This window comes from Manacus vitellinus, unplaced genomic scaffold, assembly GCF_001715985.3.
Source record: "Manacus vitellinus isolate BGI_N305 unplaced genomic scaffold, ASM171598v3 scaffold_21_pilon, whole genome shotgun sequence".
NCBI lineage: Eukaryota > Metazoa > Chordata > Aves > Passeriformes > Pipridae > Manacus > Manacus vitellinus.
In genome coordinates, this window is record NW_021939546.1 from 14412830 (window position 1) to 14433581 (window position 20752).

The window sequence follows — 20752 nt, forward strand, 5'->3', positions numbered from 1 at the left end:
GGCGGGGGCACCGGGCTGAGAGCTGCGGGTACGCCGGGCAGCCCAGGAGGGCTGGGGTCTGCTGGGGCTTCGCTGCAGCGGGGCGAGAGCAGCCCCCGGCGGCCGGGGAGCTTTCTTGTCCACGGCCCTCGGCATCAATGTAACCATTGAGATGGCTCTTCCCTCCTCCTCCGGGCAGGGTGGCAGTACCAGGCCTCCCCCGCTGCTGCGACACAATGTCAGCTTTGAGTGCCGGCTCGTGTAGGTGCTTGGCCTCCCGCTGGCCCTCGCTCTGGAACGCGGTGGCAAGAGGAGGAGGTCACTGTCACCCTCCTGGTGGCAGCAGTCCCCTGGTCGCTGGCTCGCCTCGCAGTGGTGTGGCCATACACAAGGGTCTGCACTTGCTGGATAACTTCAAGCTTAATAACCACTGGCAGTACAGTCTGTAGGTCTCTTACATGGGCCTGTTCCTCTGTTGTAACGAGAGGGCAGTTGGGAAAGCTTCTTCTTTTTGATCTTATAACAGACTAAATGAGGCAGCATAAATAGGCATTGCAGCAGGAGGGGAAGCTTTGGGGGTCACATCTATGCCTCCGTGCCTGGGCTGCTTCCTGCAGGGGAGCTGTTAGATACTTTCCCTGTGACTGACCACCTCGGTTCTGGAGTCCTAAAGGCAGGAAGAAGTGGGGTGAATACCCCCTCCTGTGCTCAGTGGGCAGCATGGGATAACACCGGGTGCTTTACCTGCTAGTGCATTCCCTTAGAGCATCTATTCCCCTCTTGGTGGCCAGGATTGCCTGTGCAGCAGGGCATCTTTCCTGCTGTGCTGTCCCGAATTGACCACCTTCTCTTCTGCCAGAATGCAGCCAGGGCAGATTCCTAGCTGGATGGAGCTGACCTTCCCACCAGACTTGCCGGGCAGCTTCTTGAGGATGGCTTAGAGAGTCAAACAGCTGGCTGAGCCCTTGAGGCTTGACTGACACTGCTGTGTCTTATCTCTTTCCTAAGAAGCCCCTCTAGCTCATGGGTGTGAGCTGCTGCTAACAGCCTGTTCCTATGAGCAACAGCAATGATGCCAGCTGTTGCAGCATCTACTTGCTGCATCTCGCTGTGGGGATTAAGCTATGCCACCCACACAGCCTGGGCCTTTGCAGTCCTGCCCTATGTTTTATTCTCACTTCTGTTTCCTGAAAATCTTTTGGATGGGGGGATTCTGTGGTCCTTCAGGGCAGAAATGTGATATGAGAGAAAGTACTGTTAAAACTAGGGGAGTAAAAGCTCACTCTGACCTAGAGCTGTCTTTCACCACACATTAGTGGTGAAAATAAGTGAGCTTATTGAAGGTGCATAGTGTCTCCTTTTGCTCCTGGTGCAGAAAAGCTTTGCATCCTGAGGAACCTCTGAAGCTGGTGTCAGAAGCAGGTACATTGCCGCATACTTGACTTGGCACTGTCCTTGAAGCTTACAAGTGAATGCTTTCCTCTTTTCTGCTGAGGTTACAGCACGGTCAACACTCAACCTGAGATCCTTCCTCTAGGGAGAAGCTCACAGGAGAGAGAGAGAGAGAGAGACACTGGGAGTGGTGCCTGTGATGGCCCAAGAGATGCTCTGTGTTTCTGTGCCTTTGTGTTGGACAGATGGTGGGAGTACTTGGGCTGGAAAGTCTGGTTCTTGCCAGTCAGACAGGTGAGGCAGCTTGGGCTCCTACAGGGAGGAGACGGTCCCCAGGAGCCAGGACTCTTCCCTGCAGGAGTTGTGGGGCTGCTGTTGCTCAGAGATGACAAGTTGTGGCTGCCACAGCCCTGTGTCTGCACACTATCTGAGCCTTTAGTGGCTTGAGGATGGTGGAGGTGGTAACTGGGTCTGATGGTTCTTGATTTCCCTTAGTGTCTCATGGGGTTTTTAATTTCTGGTTGATTCTTCCCTGTGGGATGGATCAGGGTGGTAAGCTGTCACTGGCAGCAAGTTCTCCAGCTGTGCAAGGAGTGCTCTTACCCTGTGGATCAGACCAGCTAGCTTTGCTCTCATAGTTTGTTAATAGATTTGCTCTGTACACACACAGATTTACAACTCATGCCATTTCTACTTAATCCTAAGAGGCTTTCCCTGTCTGTAGAGGACCAGCAGTAGAAGCAACAGTCCTGACTTTGAGGGGTCCATCTATACCTGTATTGAGATCATCATGCCTCATGCTTCATTTTTTGTGCTTAAATGGCTGTGAACCCTCTTAAAGGTGGTCTCTACTAAGCCTTATGCTGTTGGGCTCTAGGTGCTGGAGTCCAACATCTCTTGTACTGTCAGAAAACATCCTGTTCTCTTGTTAGAAGGTGATTGTGTGGCTGAACTGCCTTCTTGGTGTGGAGGGTACAGGGGCCCAAAGCTGATGTCACGGTGAGTTCCAGGCAGTGACCCCTTGTCTCATTGAGAAGTGGCTCTGAGTTCACACTTGGGCTTCTTAAACAGTCCAGATAAAGCTGTTGGAGGGATTTTGTGAGTCTCTCCTTTCTGCATCTTGCTTTGTAGACTTTAATGTCCATCTGGTCTTGATGGGACTGTCTAATTAACGCACAGGCCTGAAAGGGGCAGAGCACAGTAATCATTTCTGTGTCATGATTACAGCCACTGTTGTGAGAATGGAGGTGAAGCCTTGTATTGAGGCATTTGCATAATGATGAAACCCAGTGATGAATGCTGTGGTACAGCCTGTCCCACCTTCACATCGGGGTACTCTGTTCCTTTGCTGGAGGGCTTTAGAAGGCTTGACCTGTTTTTAGATGCAGGTGTTAGAAGTTGGCCTTGCTCGATCTAGTCCTGCCTGCCCTGCTCTGTCACTTGCCTAGTTCTGTCCTTCCTGATTGTGCTCTCTCTGCACCCTGGGGGGCTGCTGGATGCCACCACTTTAGAGAGGGAGCCCAGCCATCTCTACCTGCTTCCCCCTTCATCTGGTGCTGCATGAGGGAGTGGACACAGATCAGTATGGTTAGCTCAGAAAGGAAATACCTTATTTTCCACTTGTGTAGGTATCTCACCCTTTGTTTCTTTGCTCCTTGCTATGTCACACTTTCTGCTTGATGTTGCCTTTTCTCTGCTTTTTCCCTGCCTGCTGTCATCTCTACTGATATCAGCTCCCTGAATATGCAGCCACCAGCATTGAATGTGATAAGTAGTAAGCCTATTCTTAACAGCTTGAGGAGCTGCTGTCCCTGAAAAAACTGTGCTGTGCATATAGACCTTTTGCTGTAATGCATGCTCTCGTGGGACCTTGAAGTCTGATTACCTGCTGTGGTTTTTGTACAAGATTACCAGTACCTGATGCAATGGGTGTCTTCCTTTCCCTGGAAGCCTGTGAGGTGCCACACTGACTGCTCAGGCTCTGCAGAGCTTGCCTGTTAATCTTTCCCTGCTTCCAGTAAGCATGGGAAGGGGAGAGCTTAATTTGTTTGTAGGATGCTGTCCAAAGGCCTCAGGGTTTACAACTGCAGCGTGAGATAGTGATAGGGTATTAACACACACTTGGTGAAGATGGGGAAACTGCTCAGCTTCAGGCAGGTCACTTTGTGCCACTTGGATCCGGTGTGCCAGGAGCAGCACCCAGCCAGGGTGACTCCTGTGCCAGTTGCAACGGCAGCTCTTGCAAGAGCTGTTACATGTCCTGGGTTTGAGAGTTTTCATCCTCTTCTCTGAACACAGACATCCTCTATTGACTTTAGAGCGCGCACTACTAGGCTGTTAGCCATGGCCTTTGACACTCAGCATGAAGTAGGTGGGCCAGAGGAAGTGACAAATGGATGTGATTCGAGTAGGAAAACTTATCTGGTGGTGCTAGCATGAAGTTTCTGTGCAGACTTTCTAGTTATGTTGTGGACTGAGTTCTGGGACTGGTTGTTCTCAAACTCTGATCAGAGTCTGTCCCAAGCCTTCAGAGCTGAGGAGAGCTGCTTTCCTGCTTTGGCTTAATTGGTTGGTATGGGTTTCTGCACTTGAAACACAGAAGCTCTTTCTCTCCTGCTAGACTTGCCTTCTGTGCCCTGTGAGTTGGTGCCAGGCATCTCTTTAGGCTGTGACTTCTTTTGAGAGAAAAACATGACTTTAGGAGTATGTGGACAACACTACCTTAACTGAGTCTTCAAGGAATGGCTGAAATCATTAGCAGTACTGCAGGTGTACTTGAATATAGCTCTCCTGTTGAGTGCTCTCTGCTGCTCGTGCTTGTGCTGGTGTCCTGAGATGCTGTGTGTGAAGCAAGTGTGCACTGCCTGGTTACAGGCCACCTCCCTTTTACCTGGGCACAGAGGCAGACAGAGGAGGTCCAAATTGAGTTTTCTGTGCTTCCCTGTAAACTTCAGTCTTACAATGATCCCACTGCAGGGTTGATAAAGAACAAGGGTTTGCAGGTTATGGCTGTCTGGGCTACTTTCCTCTCTTGCCTTGCTCCAACTACCTTGCTGCTTGTGTGTTGTTTAGGGCAGATATGGTTTTGTGTTCCCAATCTTGCAGGATTCTCTTGTGCACAAACTTAAGAAAGCTTGTGGAGCTTTCTTGTGGACATTGTGACTGTCAGCTCTTGGTAATGGCTTGAGGTGCCAGCCTTGTGTCTGCAGTACACAGCCCTGTCTGCTGCTACCACAGCCTGGCTTAGTCAGTCCCACTCTTCTGCAGCAGCAGCTGCTGGCAGGTGCTTCTGAACCACAGATCCCTGTAGCTCTGTTGGGAGACATAGTCTGTGGGCACATGGGGCTGTGTGCAGGCCTTGCTGGACACCACAGTGACTTTCTGGAGTTCCGGAAAACTGGGCAGGTGCTTATGATGGGGAGCTGGGAGAGAAAGATGCTTCTTCTGAGAGGTTGTGGAGCTCAGAGCTGCATCAGGCAGTAAGCCTCGATGCTGGCTTGTAGATCAGGGATGTGAGTTGGTTTCACATCTGGCCAACTGATTATCTCCTGGCCTTTGAGGGCTGCTACTCCCTTGGGAGACCCACAGGGGCCAGGCCTGCTTTAGCCAGTTGAACAAGGGCCCTGTGCCAGCTCTCCCTGGGGTGGCAGCTCTGTGGCCACCTACCAGACTGTTTTGGTGCTGCCTTTAATTAAACTAGTGGGGAGATAAGGGTGCTTGCTTTCACACTTATTACAGGGCTGATTTCTGACCCGAGTGCTGAGGAGTAGGAATGCTGGATGTCTGTGGCAGAGTCTGTTGCTTGCAGATGGTTGCTGCGTGGGGAGATATGTGCCCTGCAAGGCTGTTAACAAAACTAACTGCATTGAGCTCTGGTCTCTGTCAGTGTCATGGTTCTGACAGTGCTGTTGTCTGACTGGGGCTGGTCATAAAGGGCCTTGCTGTTGTTGCTGAAGTTGCACTAATTAGCTGTATAGCTTGTTGGAAATATGCAGTGTACACATTGCTTGGTGTAAGCAAGTACTTAATCCTTGATGTTGGTTACTGGACAGATTGTGGCCTGATACTCTAGTTTGCAAATAGTGGGAACTTTTTCTCTGAGATGGGGAAGTGACTCCCTGTTGCTGAGAGATGGAAGATGTGTTGCAAGGTCTCTATGTATTGTGCAGGGTGTGTTTGGGCCCCTAGGGTTCCTGATGATTTGGGATGCTTAGACCTGTTTGCTTGACTTCTCTTCAGCTCTTCAAGGCTCAGCTTTGGGTTCCTCATCTCCTCCCAGCTCCTTGCCTAAGAGGATCAGGATTTGGGAGGATTTAGAGGAAAGCAAGTGTCTCCCATGTGCAGAGAGGACAGATGAAACCAGTGAACTGTGAACACCTGCTGCAGTGTGTGAAGTGTGGTTTAGCCTGGAGTACAGTAAGAGCAGATGGCTGTCTGGATGGTAAACCACTATCAAAGTGCAGAGGGACATCAAGTCCTGGTGTTGTGCACAGGGGACATAAGAAGGGAGTTTGGGTTCCCGGCCACTTGTTGCTCTGTGCTGGAAAACTCCTGCCTGCAGCAGAAAGGCTGGCATGGAGCAGTCATGGCTCAGGCAGGCCAGTGCACTTCACATCCCCCTTCTTAGTGAAGGTAACCCTTGAGCCTGCCCTACAACTGCCCCTTGGCAGCTCAACTGTCAGCACCCCAAGGCCAGTGGCTGCCTTGGTGGGACAGAGGAGGGTGAGACATACCTGCATCTGCTCACTGAGCAGGGCACACTGGGGCTGCTCTCTGGTGCAGGACCATGTAGCATGGCAGTGTGGATGGATGCCAGCTCTTGCAAAGACCTGAAAACCTTGGGTTTCCCTGGAGACGTGGTTGCTCTGTTAGCTGAATTTAGCAGGATGTTGTTCTGCCTAGAGAAGCGGTGGAAAATGCACTGGTCCTTTTCATAAGGGCCTGTAGCATAATTCTGCTGGTTCTGCCCTGGTAGAAGTCTTGGTGCTTGCCCAGAGTCTGTGTTCAGGACAAGTCCAATGCCTCCCATCTTCCTGTGGCACATGTGGCTGTAGCAGTGACAGAGGTCCTTCACAAGACACAGCAAGAACAGGGGCTTGTTGCTGTTTGCACTGGTGGGGACTTCTGTGCTAGTGCTGGATTGAAATGGGCTTCTCCCACTGCTTGGGTAGTTAGCTGTCATGGACCCCAAATTGTTCTGAGCTGGGGTTCTAGTTGGCCTGTTGTACTAGAGCCTTGGTGGCATCAAAGTCAGCAAAGTGATCTGTAGTGCCTGAGCTGGAGTGTTTCCCTGCAGTGTGAGATGCAGCTCGGAGCTCAAAGGTGACTGATACTATCTCCTCATCCTAGCCTGCCTGAAACAGGCAAGTACTCTGCAGGATTTTTGTCTCTGCCCTGGACCTGTAGTAAGGCTGACTCATTCACCTTGATAAGATAAACACAGAGCTTGAATAGTGAGGTACCTCTGCTGGGAGCTGACTCTTTAGGGCTCCTCAATCTAGCAAATAAAGGTGTAGCTGTATGTAGTGGTTGAGAGCTGAAACTAGACAGACAAGTTTGGAGCTTGCTTTTAGCCATTAAAGCAACATGAAGCTCAGCAGCTTTCAGGACTTGTACTTACTGCATTTCCCACAGCTGCAGCTGTGAGTGGCTCTCAAGGATGCCATAGCTCCTGCTGCACTTCTTGCTGGCCTTTGCTGCATGTGGACAGTGGATTATCTTGGCAGTGCCCAGGACTTTAAATATTACTAGTATCACAGTGATACTACCAGTGAGTATTGCTTGGTATTAAACCCCTCGAAACCTTGGATTGGGAGGGTGAGCATCTGTTTTGCTCCTGATGTCCCTGAGGTGTGGGGATGAGTCCTGAGTGGGCTTTGTCCTATTGCTGCAGCTGCCTCCAAGATGGTAGGGAATACTATAGTGAGCCAGAACAGTGTGTGCTGGGCCCCTATGAGGATTACTGCCAGCAGTGCCTGTCATGTAGGTGCTTGGTAGCACTGCACAGGTTGTCTGCTGCCATCCTACCTCGAGCAAAGAGGACTTTGAGCTCTGACTCTTGCAGTGAAGCTGAAGGAGCGATACTGGTGCTGGCTGGTGAGGGCTTGAGGTGCCGGTGGCTGCTGAATACTCCCAGCTGAGACCTAACTGGGAAGAAGGCTGCTCTGGCTTCAGCCTTATGGTTGGGAGGAGGCTGTGTGATTCCTGGTGGTGGCAGCAATATACCTCCTGGGGAGACTGGGCTGGGCACCCATTTCCCCAGGCCCGTGTGTGGGCAGTGATTCCTGTGTGCCTTCCTGGTGGAAGGGGTAGGTGGAGTGTCTGGTAGCAGCTGTGGGGAATGCCTCCCTCACAGGTGGGTGAGTCAGGTGAGGCTGTGCCTGTGCTCTGCCTCTCTTCCTGCTGCTCTGGTGTCCTGTGGGCTGGGGAGAGGTTGGGGAGTACAGGGAAATGGGTGAGGATGTTTCAATCTTGCCTGCAGCAGTAAGAGCTTGGGCCCTTCCTGCTTTTCTGGAGAGCATCTGCCTGGATCACTGGTGTGTGCTCCTAGTGAGACTCACCAAGTGTGGGGAGTGCCAGTTCCTCTCCCTGCAGCCTGTCCTTTTCTTGTGGCTTTCTGCTATCTGGAAGGGGAGTGGAAATGCCATTGCCAAGCAGGATGCACCCTCTGAGGTACTGGGTTATGTGATAGTAGTTTCTTGTTAGAGGGTTTTTTGCAAGGATGTGAAATCAGGAACTTTGACACCAGAAAGTGATGTTTGTTTCTGAACCCCTGGCTTTCCTTCCTCATGCAGTGGGTCTGCCAGGGATGGTATGCTGCTTCTGTGGGGGGGATCAGGGGGCAGGAGCCCAAAGTTGGTTATAGAGGCACTGCTCTGTGGAGGGTGTGGGCCAGCTCCACATCTCCCTTGGAGACCTTGCACCAGGGTCAGGCAGAGCAGTGTGCTGAGTGGGTATGGGTGCCAGGGCTGGGGGCAATGTCATGGTGGCTGTGAGTGATAATACTTGAGCCTGTACAGCAGGAGCAAGATTAAGGAACTGGAGATACAGTGCTGAAGTTGGAAGCTTTCCTAGCTGTCTTGTAATGTTGTGATCTTGCCTTGGAAGGACTGCTGGTGGTGGATGATGAGGTGCCCAGCAGAGCTGGGGAAACAGGACCAGGCTCAGCGAGAAGTGTGGGGCATGTGGCTCAGCTGGAAAGTGGATGCTGGTGTGCGATCAGCTGAGAGCAGCGCTGGCCAGATACACATGATTGTTTCTCTGAAACTGTGCTTGAAATTTGCTGATCTGCAGGGCTGTGCTCTGCAGCCTGCCCTCCTGGGAAAACAGCTGCCTGATCTGCTCTGCCTCTTTCCACAGAGATACTGCCACCACCATGGAGGGGATTGTGACCATGTATCAGGACTTCATGAAGAAAGCAGGTGAGTGTTTGGCTCTGCCCAGAGTCAGGTAGTGCCTTACTGCCACGGGCACTGTGGGGATGGTCTGTCATCCCTGAAGCAGTCCGAGTCTGGCTGCATTCTGCCTCCACCCTTACACAGATGCACCTCTGGGGTTTTTGTGCTGCCTCTTATGAGGCTGTCTTGCCTCAGTGCCCGTGCAAGTTCTTCTGGGGCACTTGTGGATCTCCAGGCTGCCCTGTAGTGTGGCTTCAGGCTATGCCCTGCTGAGTCTGGCTGTCTTCACCAGCCTCTGCTCCCAGACTGCTTCCCTACCTGCACTCCTGTCCTAGGAGAACAGGATTGCCATGTCCTTGCCTCCCCTCTGGCAGTGGCATTGCTGGAAGCAGGTTGGGGTGAGGACTAACTGCTCTGCACCCCGGCTCTTTCCGCAGACCCCCGCATCGCTGATTATCCACTGATGCAGTCCCCATTCCTTGTGATGGGCATCCTTCTGGGATATGTCTACTTTGTCCTATCCTTGGGTCCCCGGCTAATGGCCAACAGGAAGCCTTTAAATCTGAAGAAGTTCATGGTGCTATACAACTTCTTTCTGGTGGGACTCTCACTTTACATAGTCTATGAGGTGAGTTGTCGGCAGCGTGATCTAGCATGGATAAAGCAGTGTGTGCAGGCTGCATGGGTGATGGGGAGCCCTTTTTCAGGCTGTTCCCTGCCCTTCTGTGCAGAGCTTGACATGCAGTGGGTGATGTGTTGGGCCTCACCCCAGTGATGCTCTTGTTGCAGTTCCTGATGGCAGGGTGGCTTACTGGGTACACCTGGCGATGTGACCCTGTGGACTTCTCGCAGGACCCCAAGGCCCTCAGGGTGAGTTCTCATCCCTCTCCTGGTGAGAATGGCCTTTCGTGCTTCTGTTTGGAAAGCAGGGTCACAGCCACCTGCCTCTCCCGAGACAGAGGATTTGCAGGCTCTGGCTCTTGGTTGCACCCTGGGGTTACTGTGTGAAGACCTTTGGTCACTGGACATGTTCAGGCTGAGGTGGGTCTCTAATGTTAACCTGTTCTGTTACAGATGGTCAGTGTTGCTTGGCTCTTTGTTTTCTCCAAGTTCATCGAACTGACGGACACGGTGAGTGAGTTGCTGGGAAGGCCTTGTCCTCACTTGCTGGGCAGGGAGTTAAGGCCCACTGCACTTGGGGGTAGGTGCTTTTGCAGCCCTTCCAGTCTGACCTGGTGGTGCTTCTGTTTGGCATCACTGCCAAAGGGACCACTCTGGGATATTGCTGAGGCCTCTCTTGGCATGCTACAGCTCTGGAAGCTGTGAGGTGACCTAGAGTGTGATGGCAGTGAGCATGGAGCGGGGGGGGAAGCATCCCTGGGATCAGACACTGAATTAGTGGCCCAGCCTTCTCTAGCTGCTCACAGGACTGCAGGTCCTTGATGCTGTTGGGCTTTCATTGCAGGTGATCTTTGTCCTGCGGAAGAAGAATGAGCAGGTCACGTTCCTGCACCTTTTCCACCACTCTGTTCTGCCGTGGAGCTGGTGGTGGGGAGCAAAGTTTGGTCCAGGTAAGATGGAAACTGTCTGGGTGCATGGCTTGGGGGAAAGAGTGGGGTTGCCCTGGCATGCTGAGAAGGGGTTTTTGGCCCTGCTGGGCTCTTAGGAGCTCCCTGTAGTGCTGATTGCTGTGGAGTATTGACCTGCACTAATGGAAGTCTGTCTTAACAGGGGGAATGGGCTCATTCCATGCCATGATCAATTCCATGGTGCACGTTGTCATGTACTTCTACTACGGGCTCTCAGCAGCAGGACCTGCCTTTCAGAAGTACCTGTGGTGGAAGAAACACATCACGGCCATCCAGCTGGTGAGTCTGTGCAGTGGAGCAGAGCATGTACTGCAGTTGTTGTTGTGAGGGACAGGCCAGCCCTTGTACATTTGAAAGGTGCTGCCAGCAGCTGCAGTTGTCTCCTCTGTAGTATATGACTCTGAGCTTCTAGCAGCCTGGTTATTGTGCTGCTCAGCCTGCTGCCCCTGGGCTGCAGCCTTGTTGGGAGGGTGAGAGGCACATGCTGCCCTGAGACTTGTGCCTGCCTCTTCCAGCTGCTGCTGACTGTGCCTCACCATAAGGACCTTTGCTTCAGAGTGGGAAAGGAGCCTGTGGGTTTCATATAGAAATAAGGTCTCTAGTGGGTTCCCTGACCCATGGATAACTTGTTTTTGCTCTGCCTTGCTCCCAGGCACAGTTTGTGATTGTCTCCGTCCACATCTCCCAGTATTACTTCATGCCCAACTGCCAGTACCAGTTCCCCATCTTCATCCACCTTATCTGGATTTATGGGACCATCTTCTTCATCCTCTTCTCCAACTTTTGGTACCAGTCCTACACCAAGGGCAAACGGTTGCCCAGGGTGGCTCAACAAGCAGCCCAGCACAACGGCAGCAGCATCCATGAAAATGGCACTGTCACCAATGGCAAGGTCAAAGCCAACTAGAGGGCAAAGCGCTCCCAGAGCCAATGAGAGCCCCGGGGCAGAGGCAGCTGGGACCTGTCCCTCTGTTCCTGGGTGCCACTAGCCAAGTCAAGTGCCTACAGACTGTTGTACCCCTGTGCCCAGCCCTGCTGTCCTCTGTCTGCATGCCCAGCCCCTCTGCTCTGAGCAGCCATGGGCCACTTCTCCTGCTCCTGGGAGGGCTTGTGCTGTTTCTCAGTGTTGCTGAGCAGAGAGGCAGCTGCCTGCATCACAGCTGTGGGGCTGCAGTCCCATTCCAGTGTTTCCAAAGGAACTTCCCCCAAGTGCCTACATCTGGCCCTTCTGCCTAGGGGCCATTTCCTTCTGAGTAGGACCAAAAGAAGAGACCACTTCCTGTCCTGGTGCCCTCTCCTCTTCCCTGTCTCACAAGAGCCTGTGTGGATGAGCAGATTTGTCCCTGGCTGCTTGCCACTGCCAGCTCAAGTGTGAGTGCTCCTGCTCTACAATGCCTTGTGCCACTTTGTTCCATGCCACAGTGCTGCATGTCCCTGTGTGCCCAGCTGGGGGTCCTGCTCTGGCACATCTGTGCCCAGGTGTGGCTGTGGAGAATGTAGGGGCAGTGCATATGGGACTTGAGGGCCCAGACCTGCCCAGTACAGTACACATGCCCTGTGCCTAGTACATAGCAGGGGCTGTGACATCCTGAAAGGCTTCCCCCACGTGATAAGCCCAGGTTGCTCTGCCTTTCTGTGCCTGGGCTGGGTGCTCAGTGTGTGCTTTAGCCACACTTAGCTGATCCTCTATGGCAGCTGGTGGCTTGCTCCAGAGTGGGGGAGACCAAGCTCAGCCTAGTCTTGGACCATTTCCATTCTTGTAAATTCAAGACTTGAGCAATAAGTGCCCCTTAGAATCAGCTCCTGGGCTCTGCTGCTTGGGACCAGCCCTGCTCTGGCCTAGCATGAACACAGCAGAGGGTGGTTGTAGCATGCCCTGCTGTGGTGTAACAGTGAGCACCTCTTGCCTCTTTGGATCTGGCTGGGCCTGGAAGGTGTACTCTGCCCTACAGCAGGGCAGTGCAGCAGCTCTCCTGGGCCTGGTGCCTGTCACCTGCTCTGGCTGTAACCAAAACATGCTGATGGCCTTGAGGATGAGGTGAAGGAGCCAGGCCCTGTCAGATTGGGCTGCTCTTCTATCACAAATAAACAGGCAGAAGGAGAAATGGCTCTGTCCTCTTGTTTTCTTGGCTCATTGTACACAGAAGCTGTTCCAGGTGCTTGGTCCTGCCCAGTGTGGTTGGAGGCAGGGCTGGGAGAAGCAGCTGGTGTAGCAGGTTTGTGTGTTGGGGGGGAGAGTGATAGCTGTGTGCTGATGAAGCAGATGGCAGATTGTTTCCAAGTGTTTTGGTAGAGCAGTGCTCAGGGCAGGAAGTGTGTAAAGGCTTCTGTTGTGAAAGTGACTCCACCCTGTCAAAGAATGGCTGGGGTGGAGTGTGGGTGAGGGCTGGGCACTGGGCCACCTGCCCAGGAGAAGCTGCTGCTTTTCAGAAATCCTGGGGAGCTGAGGTATGGCAGAACAGGGAATAGAGACCCTGGAAACTTGAGTGATTGGGAAACAGCAGTTTGTTGCTTTTTGCACCTGCTGAAGCAAAAACTGCTGCCATCTGTGAACGCCTCTGCAGCATGGATCTGTGTGCAATGTAGCTCAGGGTGGTCAGAGGGAGGGTTATGTTGTTGCTGCCTTGCTCTTGCTGCAGAAGTGCCTCTCACCTGCTGGGCTCTGTTTTCTGCACTGTTGTCTAATTCAGGTGTCCCTTCAGTGCTGTTGGGGTGCTGAGCTGCCTTCTCATCACCCTATGACTGGGGCCCTCCTGGGCAGCCTGGGTGGTGACTCAGGCCTGGGAAGAGGAGGGGGTACTGGCTGGGCAGCTTGTGGCTGGGAGGAACGTGTTAGAGCAGTTGCCTCCAAATGCTGAGTTTCACTGTGGGCTTGGCTGTGGGGTAGGAGGGCTTTAGTGGATGTCCAGCCAAAGCCCTGGAGCAGGGCTTCGTGTGAGAGGAAGCTCTGCTGATCTTACCTGGGCTGCTGTACACCTCAAGGCCATTCTCTGAAACGTAGGAAAGCATCTTCAAGTGACCTGAACTGGTGTGACTAATATGCCTGAACTGCACATGGTATCACCCTGTTTTACAGGCCTCAGTGCCCTTGTACATATGAAGCCATAAACTGGGATTTGGCTGCTGCACTGTCTGGTGTTCTCCCAGTGTTACTGCTTCTCTGTGAGCAAGGACTTGCATGAAAGCTTGTTCCAGTTCATGCTGAAGTGGTGTGTAACATTAGTTCAGTGCTCAGAAGTCACCACTTCAGGAGCTGTTGTTGATGGTCCGGCTGAGATAGACCTTTTCCTGTCAAGCCTCCTTCTCCCCTCCAGTTGGCTCTTGGCAAACACAGGACTGTCTTTGCTTTTGCCCAAAATAGTAGCAATACTGTAAACTACTTATGCTTGGTATTTTAGAATGGGCTGTTCCCTACATGTGCTCTGCTCTCCCTTCCTCCAATTGTTCCAGTTAGCTGTGCTCTTCTATGGGCTGGCCATGGCACTTGGTAATTAATATGCTGTCATGCTGTGAACTGAATTCACACCTTATAGGGCTGTGTTTACTGGGCCTGCTGGATCAGTGCCCAACTCCTTCCTCTGCTCCTCCTCACTCCAGGGCAGTAGGACCAGTAGGGGCCAAAGACATTGCAATTCCATGACCCTCTAGTAGTGCTCAGAGGACCTTCAAGGGCTGTGTAATGCACAGCTTCTGGGAGTAGGGTATGTGCTAAGGAGAAAGAGCCTGTATTGCCTGTCTGAGAAAGCTGAGCTGCTCTTACATGGGAGTGAAAAAATTGCAACAGCTTTTAGGTATATAAAGCCTTCCTTCCAGGTCAAGAACTGTGGGAAGGCTTAATCAGCTGTGGGGCTACAGGGCAAGTCTGTGCTAACTCCCAGCACCAAAGTGCAGAGGTGTGGGGCAGGGCTCCCACAACAGCAGCACAGCTCTGCGGAGGAGCCCAACCTTGCATCTGGGTTCCTGCCTGCTTCCCCATTAGACACAGCTGCTGCCCTGGGATCTGTGTGTGAAGGCCAAGGAGAGCATCTTCCTTGGACCTCCTGTGCTCTTCCTCAGGTAGCAAGCAGGGATGCACCAGCAGTCCTGCTGGGAAGGTGCTGGGCTCAGCTGCTGCAGGCTGTTTTTTGAGACTGTGCCCCCCCATATCAGTAGTGGGTGTGGGGTGCACCCTCACTGGCCTTGGCACAAGTTGGTGCTGCCAGTGCCCACCTTCGAAGGTTCCAGCTGGCTTAAAGCTCTGGAGACAGAGCTGGTGCCGGGTACAGCATGGTACTGTGCTGAGGGGAAGGTGAAAGCAGTTAATAATCCACTCTCAGCTAATCACAGGCTGATGGGAGGCACAGGCTTTGTGGAGCTGCTTTGCACAGGCCAAGGTGCTAATCAGCTGCACAGTGTCCCCAGCAGCCCCAGGCTGTGCTGGTGCAGCTGAAGGACAGGCCTGATGGGTCTGCTGCAGCCCCACAACCTCAGACACTGTGGCTCCAACGTGCAGAACAGCATGGCTGTGCTGGCTCCTGCTCAGGTAAAGGCTCAAATATGTTCCCTGCAACTTGCACCAGCATAACCCAGCCTGGATAAAATGCATTTTTCCAAGTGTGGGGGAGTCAAGCTCTGATAAATGTTAGCTGAGCCCTGGTGCCTGCTTCCCTGCATGCCAGCCCCAGCCTGGCACCAGGGCTTCCCCTCAGCTGGAGGGGAGGACAGAGATAGGGCTGCTGGAAGAATACGTGACTAAGGGCTGTGCACAGAGTTGGTGGTCCTTTGTGAGTCTCTTGCATGACATCCAGGCTGGCTGTGGCAATGTAAACTAACCCTTTGTTTTGCATCAGGCTTTATGCCATTGCCAGCCCCTTTCTGGCCTTTGGGGTGATTACAGCTGTTACTGTATGTTTCCAGCCCCTCCTCCCCTTTTTTTTTTTTTTTTCCAATAGCAACTGGCTCTTAACTTCAGTACTAAACCACTGCAGAAGTAGCTATTCTACTCCAGCACCATAAGCAGGCAGTGTTGGCTGCCTGTAGCAGAACAAGACAAACTAGTGTGCACATGACAGCTCAGACTGCCAAAGACTGCTCTGGAGCAGGTGAGCACTGCAGATCCAGTCATGAGACAGGACACAACAGAAGCTGGGGCCACAGCCATACCATGCTTTCATTGAGCCTTGCTCTTCCCCACCCCAGCTGGCACCAAAGCAGGCTCGAGCTGGGCAGAGGGCCCTGCCTGAGGCATGGGCCAGCTCAGCAGTGGATCACTGAAGCAAGTCAGAGCTATTTGCTTTCAACCCTGCTGTGCTCGTGGTCAGCATCAAGATGGGGCAGGTGACATACATACCTTAGCTGGGACAGATGGAGAAGTACAGCCATTGCACGGCATCCTTATCCTAGGGCTGTATGGCTGTGCTATGCTCTGTCTGCCTGTAAACAGAACAGGCAGGCCCTAAAGAACAAGGGCTCCACCCTTTGCCCAGATCCCAAACCACAGGGAGGAGGGACTTGGTTCTGGGATCCATAGCTTCTTCCATCCAATTCCATAAAAAAGTCAAGTTAAAGCACTTTATTAACATTTAAAATACTGTACAGCATGTAAACCAAGTACCCCCCTCCCCACAACAACCCTGTGCTCTCAACGGATGCTCTGGTGAATAATGCTGGGTTTGGCACTGTTTGCCTTCTCTTTCTCCTTCTTCTTTATGGGGTCCATCTCAAAACAGCGCCAGAGCCTCAGTGTTTCATCAGCAGCTGCTGAGGCCACTGTTGTACCATCAGGGCTCATAGTCAGGTTCAAGATCCTGGCAGTATGACCTGAGGAGGAGTTGTGCAGTCACCCTGTGCACATTTACTCCTGTGTGTCCCCCTGAGTCCCCCCAGCTTGCATAGCTGTCCCCCCAGTGTGCTGTGGCAGCACCAATTCAGACCCTAGGCATGCATTTGGAGAAACAGCGTTTGTTCAGCAGCCCATGGGCATCCCTCACATCCAGCAGCATGCCCCTGCATACCGTCCTGCAGCAATGATGCTGCAGGCTCAAACCAAGGACTGCATCTGCCTTCAGCCTCTGGCAGCCCCCCTTCCCCAGGCAAAGGGCCCAGCCTACCTTGCAGCTCTGCAATCTTGGTCATCGATGGATACTTCCATATAACCAGCTGATTCTGTGCAAAGCCATGGCCTGAAATGAACTCCTTGTAGTTTGTTGACCACAGGATAGAACAGACCTGAGAAGAGGCAGTAACACAGGTAAGACAAGCTGCTTGTGCTGATGCTCACCAGCCACAGCTGAGCGTGGTCCCCTCCTTTCCCATGCCTCTGGGCCTCAGGAGCCAGCAACTCTGTGTAGGTGTGCTGCCAGAAGGCGTTTGCTCCAAGCTGACAATTCATGTCTCACCTGGGAATGGGCATCCACAGAACTGAGGCAGGCGCCAGAACACACATTCCAGATGCGGATATGTCTGTCACTAGTCCCACCTCCAGTGGCCAGAACGTTCATCTGCCACGGGCACCATGCCACAGCCTGGGAGAGAAGAGTTCATTCTACGACATGCAGGAGGCAACCTGGGCACAGCCAGTGCTGCACGTCTGCCTTGCACACGCCCATGTGCCCACGGCAGCCCTGCGCTCACCTTGACAGCACCCTGGTGCTGCGTGAAGGTCTGTACAGGACTGATGTCTCCACTGCCCCCCTGGGCGCACGGCCAGACGTTCACCAAGTTGTCATTGCCACCACTGGCCAGGTAGCGGCCATCTAGAGACCACTCGAGCCCACACACCTCCTGTGTGTGGCCAGCAAGTGTGGCCACGTGATGCTCAGCCACACGGACGTCGTGGTGGTGGATGTGGCCAGTCCGTGCCCCACTGGGGAGAGAAGAAAAGACTTGCAGGGTTCAGGCTGACACATTTTCACCCAAATCCATTTCTGTGTTGTTGCAAGACTGCTGTACCTGCCACTGGATTTCAACCAGCGTTACCAGCATCACCGGTCTGTTGGTGTGAGTGAAGCAGCCACACAAGCTCTTCACAGCTTCAGCACAAAGGGCAGTACAGAAGAGAGGCTTTCTCTGCACAGTCCCAACAGAACAGGCTGAGTAAGAAGCCCAAGCCAGAACAGAAAGTCCTCTCTGCCATCCTTAACCCACACTACTCATAGATCTAGGGATAGGAATCTGCAATAATTAGACACTGTCCTTGACCCACCCAGTGCTTTACCTGGAGAGGATGTAGCTGTTCCAGCTGAGGGATCCCACGCGGGCACAATGGCTGGTCATGTTTCGGAGACGCTTCTGCTGCTGAACATCCCATAGCTAGAGAGGAAAAGCAGTAAGTTCTCTGGAGGATGAACCCCAGCCCCGTTGCTATGCCCTAGGAACCTGGCATTCAGCCTTCTCAGTATGGGAGCAGAGAAAATTTGTATCTTATGCCTATAGTACAGAAGATAACTCCAGGTGTCAGAAAACCCCCAAACCAAACTCTGCCTTGCATGCTGCAGTTGGCTGTGGACAGTTCCACCCCTACCAGGCAAGAAAAGCTGGGTGCATTGCATCCTTCCTGTGCTAGCCAAGCCTTTGTCCCCATGCCCCACAGCTCCATCAACCCTTAGACAGCACATTTGGTTTTACTGCTGCACTCACCTGGACCTCAGCATTACTTGTGCCAACAGCAAGGTAGTTTCCTTCTTTGATCCACGACAAAGAGGAAACATAAACATCTGGATGCTCTATCTGCAGCAGCTGGATAATCTCCCCAGAGACATCATTCCACAAATAAACAGAGTTGTCCAGAGCCACTGCCAGGAAGTTTCGGGAGCTCCAGTCAATGAGATTCAGATCTACAATTTGGAAGAGCAACACAAGTCACACCATGCTTACCTGGAGAGCCCTGCCCTTCACCACTGCTGATGCCAAGTCTTCCACCTGCACCAGATGTGTGTGTGTACACATGTGCATACACACACACAGAAGTAAGGGGTAGCTATTCAGGTCAGGTAACCCTGACCCAAGTCAACTACAGGGCACTCTGGACCACCGTTCCTAGAAGGCTACACAGGGACACTCCAGAAGTGGTCTGTGCTAGTCTGGGTGCATGAAGTAATTCAAACAGCCCAGTTACACTATCCTAGGAACTGCACGCCAGTGCAGAATGTTCTTGATGCCCAGCACCCAACACTGCATTCTACTTACAGTAATCATTGCGGATCTCCGGTGCATCCAGGATCCGGTCTGGCATTGAGGGAACGTATCTGCTGTTCTTCCTGCTGGATCCAGGCGTCATTTTCTGACTGTAGAGCACTTTCAGGTTATTCTGATAGCCTGTGTGCGGAGGAACAGATTTGTTGACCTGAGTTACTGTTTCCTTCCAACCTAGTGCTGCTCATCCAACTAGGAATCCCTTCCAGTGAAAATGAAGTCCTGAGAGAAGAGAGACACTCAAGAGAGTGCAGTGTGCTAAGCACCTCTGGCAGTATGAACTGCTGAACCAGGGTGAGCTACACTTTCTTCAGTCACAGAAACACTTGTTTTTTTGTATCCCACTATGTTTAGTTACAGTTCGGCTAGAAAGTGCACAGCAGAGAGTTTGAAGCTCTTGCAGACCTCAGGAAGGTTTGTCGCCTCCAGTCCACGTGAGCAGCTGGCAGTCATTTCAGCTTTCCTAAATAAATTCACTGTAACTGCTATGCTATCCCTCAACCTCAGAAACCCTAAGAAGGGAAACTCTAGTGTGCATAGGAGCTCTCAGAAGCCAGATGATCTCTCCTGTGACCACACAGGACCCCTGACCAGATCTCCCCAGCTGATTCGACTCATGGACTCTGTGTCATACCTTCTGGAGCGTACTGTGGCTTTCCACTGAGGCGGAGGATCTTTGCCTCTTCTACATCAAAGCCATTCAGATTCACTGCCCAGGCTTTCTGTTGCTCCTACAGGGACAAACCACTCTCAGTGCAATGTGTTTGAAACACAAAGTTTAATGCTGCAGTTAAAACATACACCTAAGCCCCCTTCTCCCAGAATCAGGAGGTGTACAAACAGTGCTGCAAGAGTCAGCCACAGGCAGGTCAAAGTAGTTTTCCCTCAGATGTTGGCACATTGTCCTGCTCACATTTTCATACAGTGGCAAATTCAGTGTCACTGCCAGTGGGAAAAGCCACAGCCACAAGGGACCAAATGCTTCATAAACAGATTTCAGAAACACAGTGTAAAACATTCCAGAATTGCTCCCCATGTAGACATTGTCCTAGAATAGCTACCACCAGCAGTTTTACTGTGCATAGGCCCACAGCTTTGTGTTTTTGTAGCCTGCTATATTTTAAAGCCTTGTTAGCCAATTTTGCTACCAGAGGCAGCATAGAGTAAGTGACAGGCTCTACAGCTTCCATCGCATGCCAGGCTCCTGAAGCCTAGAGCTGGAAGTAGTCATGGCTGGGTCTTGTCAGCCACACGTGCCCACTGCATAGAAACTACAGTATACTTTTCTGTAAATGGGCAGGAAGGATTAAGTGTTTGGAAGTGCTTGTTGAAGTAATTGTGCCTTAGCAACATGCTCACCTTCTTGGTAGGAGATTCTTCAGCAGGGTCATTCTCTTTGGTTAGGAGGAAACTTGCCATATCCATCTGCATAGTGCTGCGGTTGGGAATGTAGCGATCCCCCCCAGCCCTTGTTGGTGTGCTCTGAATTTTGGATCCAGATTTCCCTGTATTTACATACATAAATATTGTCTTACAACTATTTAACAGCCTGTATTAGACTTTTCACAAGAGCAAACCCAGCACTCTTCCACATCACACCCACCATTCAAGTTCTAGACCAGCAGGACTCTCAGACCTCGTGCCATCCAGCCACAACTAACTGATATTTCCCCCCCTGCTCCCAAGCTCTGGTTAGGGACTGCCAGGAGACAACTTGGGTCTAGTGCAACAGTTCCAGAGATCACATATAAGGGGAGGATACAAAAACAGGTACACCACGGAAAGCTGTCGGCAGACAGTCCTGCCCACCCTTGTCCCAACATACAGCTGTGCCAGCAAGGCTCAGCGGAGGGATCAGTTCACCCAGCCCTGGAGCTCAGCTGGGGAGGAGGTGAGTGACTGCCAGCAGCCGGGCCCCTGCTGACCCGCCGGCCGCCGAGGGTACCTGGCACAGCCCACAGCCTCGTGGCTACAGGCAAGCATCCCGGAGTCGCCCACCTTGCCTCTGCCGCCACTCACCGGGTGTTTTGGACGGCGTCTTGCTGGAGCTGTGGGAGCGATTGGCCGGCTTCATGGGCGACACGCCGAGGGGGCTGGGCCCGGGGCCGCTCTCCTTGGCCTTGCGCTGCCACCGCGCCGGCGGCGCGTTCGGGATCGGCGTGTCCAGCTTGAGCAGCCCCTGCAGGTCCGCCTCGAACAGGAACTGCGCCATGGTCCTGCGGG

General features: G+C 52.6%; 2 protein-coding genes across 3 annotated transcripts; one reads left to right on the top strand and one right to left on the bottom strand.

The window, feature by feature from the left end:
• The first annotated feature begins 6 nt into the window (after positions 1 to 6).
• ELOVL1 (ELOVL fatty acid elongase 1) lies at positions 7 to 12464 on the top strand. 2 transcript variants are annotated; one of them, XM_018072337.2, is made up of 8 exons: positions 7 to 28; positions 8731 to 8792; positions 9206 to 9396; positions 9558 to 9638; positions 9843 to 9899; positions 10234 to 10339; positions 10500 to 10636; positions 11010 to 12464. In XM_018072337.2, the coding sequence occupies exons 2-8, from the start codon at positions 8747 to 8749 to the stop codon at positions 11262 to 11264; spliced, it is 873 nt and encodes a 290-aa protein (XP_017927826.1). In that variant the 5' UTR covers positions 7 to 28; positions 8731 to 8746; the 3' UTR covers positions 11265 to 12464. The 2 variants fall into 2 exon arrangements, with proteins under 2 accessions (XP_017927826.1, XP_017927827.1); XM_018072338.1 differs by lacking the exon at positions 7 to 28 and adding an exon at positions 3649 to 3742.
• A 3425-nt stretch (positions 12465 to 15889) lies between these two features.
• Positions 15890 to 20744, bottom strand: CDC20 (cell division cycle 20). The gene is made up of 10 exons (XM_008924376.3): positions 20549 to 20744; positions 19889 to 20034; positions 19164 to 19260; positions 18524 to 18652; positions 17975 to 18171; positions 17553 to 17647; positions 16970 to 17201; positions 16735 to 16860; positions 16447 to 16564; positions 15890 to 16156 (listed from the first exon to the last, which is right to left on the bottom strand). Exons 1-10 carry the CDS (start codon positions 20739 to 20741, stop codon positions 15978 to 15980), a joined length of 1512 nt encoding a protein of 503 aa, XP_008922624.1. The 5' UTR covers positions 20742 to 20744; the 3' UTR covers positions 15890 to 15977.
• Between the last annotated feature and the right edge of the window lie 8 nt (positions 20745 to 20752).